A 9,321-nucleotide genomic window follows, 5' to 3' on the forward strand; every position below is an offset into this window, starting at 1 on the left:
TTCTGAGTTTCCTCCCTGGAGATGCTTTGCCAGGCCTTCACTGCAGCCATATTCAGTTGCTGCTTGTTTGTGGGTCTTTCTGCCTTCAGTCTTGTCTTCAGTAAGTGAAAAGCATGCCCTATTGGGTTGAGATCAGGCGACTGACTTGGCCATTGAAGAATATTCCATTTCTTTGCCTTCAAAAAGTCTTGAGTTGCTTTCGCAGTATGTTTAGGGTCATTAGCCACCTGCACTATGAAGCGGTGTGCTATCAGTTCTGTAGCATTTGGCTGAATGTGAGCAGAGAGTATAGCCCTATACACCTCAGAATTCATCCTGCTACTTCTGTCACCAGTCAAAACATCAATAAACACCAGTGAGTCTGTTCCATTGGCAGCCATACATGCCCATGCCATAACACTGCCTCCACCATGTTTGACACATGATGTGGTATACTTTGGATCATGAGCTGTTCCTTTCTTTCGCCATACTTTTCTCTTCCCATCATTCTGGTAAAAAATTTTGGTTTCATCAGTCCAAAGAATCTTATTCCAGAACATGGTAGGCTTTTTTAGATGTTTTCTGGCAAAGTCTAATCTGGCTTTCCTGTTCTTGAATGTTACCAGTGGTTTGCACCTTGTTGTAAACCCTCTGTATTTACATTCATGAAGGCGTCTCTTGATTGTAGATTTTGACAATGATACGCCTACCTTCTCCAGAGTATTCTTGACTTCTGTTGTGAATGATGTTGTGAATGATGTTGTGAAGGGGTTTTTCTTCACCAAGGAAAGGATTCTGCATGTGTCAAACATGGTGGAGGCAGTGTTATAGCATGGGCATGTATGGCTGCCAATGGAACGTGCTCGCTGGTGTTTAAGAACACAGGGTCCAGACTTCAGGCAGTCATTGACTGCAAAGGATCTTTATCCGAGTATTAAAATTATGGTTATATTTACAATTATGTCACTTTGTCCAAATACTTTTGAGCCCCTGAAAATGGAGGTACTTTGTTGAAAATGGCTGTAATTCCTAAATGGTAAATGCCATAGTTTTGTGGAACCTCTTAAAATAAAGCTGAAAGTCTACACTTCTATCACATCTTGATTGTTTTATTTCAAATCTATTGTGGTGGTGTATAAAGGCAAAATCACAAAAACTCCATCATTGTCCAAATACTTCCGAACCTGACTGTATATGCTTCTCCTTTGAGAGTTTCATGTTCCCCAACTGAAGCCCTGAAATTTATAATTTTTTCTTAGTTTCCCCAATTGTCATGTCAATAGTGAAAAATACACACACACACACAAACATTCTTTCTATTAATCCACACTAAATTTCAACATTTTTAAATAAAACTGAACCTTCATATGATTTTACACATGAACATACATCAACTTTGAATTAATATGTAGTGAAAAATAAGAGTGGTATGTGCTTTTGGGAGATCAGAAACATTTTGCTAATCCTGCTATCTATTTCATCATCTTTTACCATAAGCAGTTTAGAATGTGATACTGCTGCCAAAGTCTCAATAATGAAACAGTCAACCATGAGGGGAAAAAGTGTCAGACTTAATCAAACGTGGGAGGACAACATCTGTCTATAAAAACAATTTCAGCAAAGCTTTTGGAGGTAAATCTGGGTTTTAAAGAGGCAAAGATATGAGGATATGAGTGGTATTGTAATGATACAGGCCTTGCACTACACAACAGCACAATTATGTTCGAGTCTGTTGATGTGTGAATAAATGTGTAAATCCACACATGTGAAGACTCAAAGTTCCACAAGCCTTCTTTCTATGGTTCCTGGAAAGGCATTTACACACATAGATCCATATTCAGAGGTGTGTTGCCTGCCTAGTGATGAGGATAATGAGTGACAAGGTATTGAGTACAACGGCATTGTCTGGCAATGTCATGTAATAGGTCACCCTGAAATTCATGTTATGGGCAATGGACGAGGGTGAGTCAAGTGAAACTATTAAAAGTGCGACATACATTAGAATTGAATTATTTTTTTTTTCTAGAGGAATCCAAGCACTTGTTAAGCGCTGGAACACTGCATTGCATTGAACGTAATGGAGACTATGTAGAAAAATGATATACATTTGTGACACCTATTTGCAATAAACAATTCAAAATAAGAAAATTAATGGTTTGACTAACCATAATAAATACAAAAAACAATGGCATGCCTTTCAAAGTAACCTATATCCCATGCACAATATCATACTGTCCCATAATTCATTATTAACCAGGCTGGTTAAGCAGCATTTGGCGATCACTAAAATGCTGACCTGCCAGTAACAAGTAATCTTGCACTAAATGTTATTAGGAATAATCATATTCCTGGTTCCTGCACTACATACTTTATTATTATTATTATTATTGTTATTATTGTTATTATTATTATTTCACATATTAAATATTATTATTTTATATATTATCACCAAATATTACTATTTATTACTGTTTATTAAATATATTACTTATTCAATATTGTCATTAATATACATCATTGCTATTATTATTTATTATATCACAATTATATCACTCCGTTTAATGCACTCTGAACTGCTCAGCTGCTAAGGTGCAATATTTGGATATTAGAATGGTAACTGTGTTGTGTGTTGTGTTGTCTGTGATGTGTGTATTGTAAACTGTGTTCAGTGTATCGTGTTGTGACCAAACACCAAGGAAAATTCCAAGTACACATATATACAGTGAATAAACTGAACTAAAATTAAACTCTCAACATGCATGTGTATGAGTGGTGAAGGAGCTCACCTGGAGGCCATGAAAGGTGTCATGTCCAGTTCTAAGGGGAACGATACATAGGTAGTGATCTTTCTGCGCAACTTGGCTGAATGCTCAAAGCGCTGGTACAGAAAAGATGAACAAATTAGAGAATGAGAAAAAGAGGAGCAGAAGGGTGTGGGAGTGAGAAGGAACAGAAGGAGAGACATGCAGTGTTAATGCAAAATAAATGGAGCCCAGAATCTTTTTAGTCCAGTTCCCTTGATTAAAAAAAAAAAAAATTCTGAAACCTCTATAATAAAAATAAATAATAAAATGATTATTGGTTCTAGCACATTTTGGTTCTTCTAAAGATGTCTTTGAAATTATAATGTTGTAAGGCTACAAATAAACATTACATACTTTCACAAGACCTTGCATTTTTAAACATTTGTATGCAAGTTCTGAAAGTAAGTGAAGTTCTGATTTGTCCAAATGTGACAGTATTCAAACTCCTACGTCATGGTTTATTTTGGTTACATTTCAAAATCAGAAATTCTATTCTAGTGTTCTATCGTTATATACTATATTTAATGTGGTATTTAATTTTATGCTGGTGTTGATAATGAAAAATTATTCCCATTACTCTTAGATGTGTAATAGATCATAATTTTTAAAACAGCCAGCCACATTTTAAAGGACAAACATACCAAATGAAAAACTGAGCAAATTGCTATTCCTCCATTTGTTTCGATAAACTCTCAAAGCTAAGAGCTTATTCAATATTTATTTCAATAATCATAGTCGCTTTCCTAATTAAATACTTAATTAAATACTTGAACTGCTGCTGCTTTATGTTCTTTACCATGGTCATCTTTATGGTTACAAGTATACAGAAACTGTGACACTGATGTCTCTACAGTGCTATCATATGATGCATGCACCAAAATGCAAAATGTTTTTTCACAAAAATAGTCATATGCTTTTGGCTTTTTTAAGAATGTACAATAACAAAAAATTTGAACATAAATAAATCGTAGCCATATTATTGGCAGAATTCCCACACGCTGTGTCATGCTGCTGCTTGTAATTTGTCAATATTATATAATTATATATTTATATTATATAACATTGTATTATGCTTGATTATGAAAATAATTGTTGATCAGTGGTAAGTTTTTGCCTTGTAGATTTTTTCAATTAAATTTAATCAAAACCATAAATAAAATGAAAATTTGGCATAATTTTTCGTTAAAAAAAATCATAGCTAATATAAAAACCTGCACTTTTTGTTTTTCAGCCCAATGAATTTCAATCGTTTTACATTCTTGTAATTCTTCTTGTATAAACCACTCTGGCTTTTGCGTATGGGATTATACAGTAATATGATATGGAGCTGTTGGTATGATGGAGTTCCACTGTGTTCTCCTACCACTGTTAATGTTTATGACTGATTAAACTTACCTTCAGATGAAAACATGCGACTATAGGAAGCTTCTTCATTGTCAGCTGTTTGGTGGACTCCTGATAGCTATGACAACCTCCGCATTTAATTTTGGCACTGCTACCTAGATGCTCAGGCCGAGTGAATCTGCAGAGGAGAAGGAGAACAAGACAGAAAGAGCAAGAGAAATGTAAGGAAGACATTTATACAGTGCATTCAATCCATTTATGAGTGTAGACATGTAGAGACATGTGTTAGTTTTCAGCCTTATAAGCCTTTATAGTGACTGCGCATCCAACTCCAATCAACAAGTTCCACTGGCACAATGGCACACCGCAATTTTCTAACAAAAATAACGCCCATATGTAGAACAGTGTCAGTGGAACATGAGGGATGGGAACTGTTGATGCTGGGCCAGCTGTATTCACACCATAATTCACTTAAAAACACTAAAGAAGACAGTAGGACAGTCAGACTTTACAACTGCTTTCATTCAGAATACCCATAACTCATTATTCATTATTATTATTCAATCATTATTGTATTTTGCTCTGCAGCTGCTGGCTACACAAACATGACAATGTGCAATTCACCACAATGAACAGCGCAAAGTGCTTTATATCTGAGCATGTGAGCAGAGTGCTAGGGAGATTCGTTTATAATTTACACAAGGTTTTATAATTTACAATTCCATTTATAAATGGATGTTTACGTTTTGATAATGAATAAAAGTTTTTTTTTTCTTTTAAATAAATAACACAAAAGTGTTGCTCGTTTTGTTTTGGTCACTGCAACTCCTGACGTTACTGTTATATTATTTCTTATGCACTGCTACCATCTAGTGGCTGGATTACAAACACATTCATAACACTACATAAAAGCGATTTTTATAATGTATTCAATTTGGATGTGTTTGGTAGAGTTTGGTTAAAAACGAACCCTGTAGACATTTGCTGTGTATGACCTGAATACTGCCTCAAATTCTAGATAAAACTATAGAGAAATCTTTCCTTTTGGAAGGCTTTTGTTGTGTTGTTATAAATAATATGAATTAGAACAATTAAAAAAAATTAACTGAGTGTATTTTACATCCCAAATCCTTCTTTCATTTAAGGCATGCTGTGCATTGTGTACACATGGAGATATTAAGAACTTGAACTAAAACAGGCGCATTTTGGCAAAAATTCAGCTGGTGCACAAATAGGAAAAACTGTTAATATTTGACGTAACTAGAAACCCAAGACTGGCATCTAATCCACTAGAGGGCAAATGCAAAGAAGTGAATGAGGGAAAAGGTCCTTTGTTAATATGTAATCATGTAAATAGATTTATATAAATCAATTTACATTAGACACATCCTCAGTTATGGTTAACTTGTTCGTACCTGTTGTAAGCTAGTTTTTGTATATGGGTCACGGGTGTATATTTTAAGTGACAAAACGCTGTTGATTATCCAAAAAAAAAAAAAAAAAAAAAAAAAAAAAAAAAAAAAAAAAGTAATACCCAAGTTCTAAAAGCTGTAACTGTCATTCAGAAAAAAGTTCTTCATTATAATTCTCCAAATGTTTACAAAAAAAGTGTTAAAATAAGAAAACAAATTAATCTCTGTAACACTTTTTTTTTTTTTATTTTAAAGAAATCCCTCATCAGTTTTGACCCTTATATAATGGTACGTCACACTGCTAAGCCAAAGCAAGTCAAAGGGTGAACTAGATTTCTATGTAATATTTTGTCAATTTCAACTATTCCATTTTGTCTTCAAGTTCGTGTAACAAATCAGCCAGGTTAATTATATTCTCTACAGGTCAAGCTGTTATTTTAAACTTCATTCTCACAGATGCCAAAGACTATTAAAACCTATGTTTAAAAAAAAAAAAAAAACATTATTTTGAGATCAAGAATAAGAATTTCTGAAATATACTTATATTGATCCATATTTAACTATTTATTAGAGACCATATGAATTACTCTCTCTCTTTTTCAGGTGATAGGTGTACATGATACAGGTATATGATGCTGATGAGCCATCTGGACAAAGCACTTTATTAGGAACGCTATATTAATACTGGGCAGGACCTCCCTTTGCTCTCAAAAACAGCTTAAATTTTTCATAGCATGGATTCCACAAGATGTTGGAAGCATTCCTTTGAGATTCTGGTCCATGTTGACACGATTGCATCACGCAATTCCGGCAGATTTCTCAGGTGCACTTTCATGCTGTGACTCCCATTCAACCACATCCCAAAGGCGTTCTACTGGATTCACCATAAACTCACTGAATAAATAGCAGGCTGCACTGAATGAGATGGAGTAAATGTGAACCCACCGACGCAGGCAGTCTGTGAGTGTGGTGGAGCCAGTCATGTGACCCTCTCCATTAACCACAGCACTGTCGCCTCCCGGACTCAGAGGCCAGAATGGCGTGGATGAGCCAGGCAGGTCCAGACTGATGTCCCAGAACGGGTCTATCGTAGTGGAAACACCACTGCAATAGAACAGAAGCAAGTGTTTACAGGATGTGTGTTTATACATATGTGCATATATTAGTGCCAATATACAGTTATATCATATATCATGACTGTCATGAGTCACACTACAAAATACAGTCACTGTTCCATTTGGGAAGAGATTGCTTATGAAGGCAGCATCTATTAGCAGTGTTTGTGTCCACAAGTTTAAAACTGCTCTACTTGGGACTAAGATCTTAGAAGAATTATTATTATGGCCAAAATCAAAAGCAACAGTGAATGTGTCCTTTTTAATCCTGTTTACATGGCACACAGAACACTACGCTTATGGAGTTCTAAGCTTTCAGTTAATGCCACCCACCAAAGCAGGTACAGATACACATGGTATAGTAAAAATGATCTAACTAACATGTTATTATATGTAGTACTGAATCAGTTAGTAACGTATGTCCTGAATTTTGATGAGTGCATGTTTACCTACAAGCAAAATGCTGGTACCATTTTATATGTGAATGCATGGCCTTCACCCAAGTCTTGTGCAGTTCAAATAAATGCCATAAACTCTCAGGACCTGGAAATGGGTCAAGACTTGCATTGCTAACTCTTGTAAATACATTCCTTTCCTAGTAGCTACCTAATTTTTTTTGCATTAGACACTGAATTATATGCTTTAATATTAACAACCAGACAATAAGCTAAGGGCAGCATGGTGACGCAGTTCATGGTGTTGTGGCCTCACAGCTCTGGGGTCCCACTCTCCTTGTGTTTGCATGGGTTTTGTCTGTGTTCTTCTTTTTCCTCCCACATCCCAAAAGCATGCAGGTGGACTGGCTATGCTAAACTGCCCCTAGGTGTGAATGAGCATGTGAATTTGTGGGCTGGTGTCTCATTCATTACCACCTCTCACCCAGTGTTCCCATGACAGGCCCTAGAGCCTCTGTGACTCTGTCCAGGCAGTTACTGAGGATAAATGAATGAATAATAAGCTGAGAATTTAGGTGTTAACCCGATAAAACAATAAGAATGCTGCTCAGCCAAAGAGGACAATTACCTCAGAGGCTTTGCAAAAGCACAAAAAGTACTAGGATTAATATGATTTAGCACAAAAACAAATGTTCACTGTTTCACATCAAAAATGTAAATCAATCCTCCTGATTAAGAAAGGAAACAAAAGCTGTAAAGGATCTTCAAAATAAGCAATAATAAGCAATCATTTGTGCAATAGAAAAAAAAGTGTCCAGGCAGAGACACTGAAGGACAGACACAGGAGAGGGAGGGACTGACTCACAGAAACAGCTAGAGTAAATGTGTGTATATACAAATGAGTGGGTACAGGCAGACTGAGCTTCGCAATATATATCCTTCTGGGCCCTTGGCAAATATATGCATGTGTACAGAAGCGCACACACACAGACAGACACACGCACACACAGACAGACAGTTGGCCTTACTGGCAAACTTGACAGGTCACATCTGACTGTAGTCCGCCAGTGAAGATTTGGTCAATGATGCAGTTACAGTGATTCGGATTGTTGGCTTTCTTCCCGTTGTCATCATCTTAGAGAGAGAGACAGACAGACAGACAACATATTCAACATGTGTTATCCTTTATTTTATCCTTAACTTAACTTTAAATTTGTTTTATTGTTTCTTGACTACACTGCATTGCAATTGAAACCACATTTCATATTTCATATTTCATCTGAATGAGATGAATAACTTGCTAACTGAAGTCACCCACTCTGGCTTTACTTTCCTTAGGCCAGATTCAGAGTGTGTGTGTGTGTGTGTGGGTGTGGGTGTGTATGGGTCACCTTTGCAGTGGCGGTGCAGCACATCCAGGGCGGCGATGAGGAATTCATGTGCATCCTGCTGCTCATAGCCGGCCAGGTGACGCGCGTGTGTCCACACCAGGTGCAGCAGCCGGAATGGGATGTGGGGAGACCGATGGCCCGAATAGAACTTAAGAGAGACAGAGACCAACAGAGGCAGACAGCAAGAGATAGATGAGCAATTTCTGACTATTGATCCAGTTTAACATCTGAGTCTAGAAGTAACCCCGATTCAACAAGTTTAGAAGAAAATATATTCACACCCTCCCTCTGTGGCCTCCATCTTTCCATTTCACTCTCTGTTCTCCATCTTTTCATCTCTGTTGATAATGGAGTTATTTTTTCTTCTTGTCTCCTGACAGTATTCACACACTTCACAGCTCTTTAGCGCACTAAACATGTGTGGAATAAAAAAAGAGAGTGTGGAGTCGTGGCCATCTGGACCACCTGTCTATGTTAGGGTTGCCACATTAATGATGTCACACCGCTCCTCATTTTTTCATACTCTTTCAATACAATGTACTCAGCTGTAGTACAAAGACTGGTATGTAAGGGAGGGATGGTGTTAGGTGACCGTGATTTTCCCCCAGCATCTCCAGAATTTTTTTTGGCCAAAAACTTACAGCTTTAGGAACAGTGACATAGAAACAAACTTCACCAAAATTTAAACCCATAAACTCATGCTTGCCATGACAACCAGACCTGGACCCCCAACCACAACACAAACTCTATTGCGGAATTCAACTGAAGGTTGTAACTCATACTTTCTGAACCCTGATTAGGAAAAAACAAAGAAAATGCCCTTGGAATTCCTACACAGGAACTCAGGATGGTCTTCTCAACTCCGAGTTCAGCAAGTGATG

The 9,321-nt window shown here is 36.9% G+C and overlaps 1 protein-coding gene across 5 annotated transcripts in view; it reads right to left on the reverse strand.

The window, feature by feature from the left end:
• LOC113528178 (ubiquitin carboxyl-terminal hydrolase 22) overlaps window positions 1-9,321 on the reverse strand; it is a 52,975-nt gene that overhangs the window by 6,008 nt on the left and 37,646 nt on the right. For all 5 annotated transcript variants that reach the window (XM_034310214.2, XM_034310215.2, XM_034310216.2 and 2 more), the window contains 5 exons: window positions 8,441-8,588; window positions 8,078-8,183; window positions 6,485-6,643; window positions 4,179-4,305; window positions 2,766-2,857 (listed from right to left, as the gene is read on the reverse strand). In XM_034310214.2, the coding sequence (XP_034166105.1) occupies window positions 2,766-2,857; window positions 4,179-4,305; window positions 6,485-6,643; window positions 8,078-8,183; window positions 8,441-8,588 (632 nt within the window). The remainder of the gene's footprint in view (window positions 1-2,765; window positions 2,858-4,178; window positions 4,306-6,484; window positions 6,644-8,077; window positions 8,184-8,440; window positions 8,589-9,321) is intronic.

This window comes from Pangasianodon hypophthalmus, chromosome 13 (genome assembly GCF_027358585.1).
Source record: "Pangasianodon hypophthalmus isolate fPanHyp1 chromosome 13, fPanHyp1.pri, whole genome shotgun sequence".
Classification (NCBI taxonomy): domain Eukaryota; kingdom Metazoa; phylum Chordata; class Actinopteri; order Siluriformes; family Pangasiidae; genus Pangasianodon; species Pangasianodon hypophthalmus.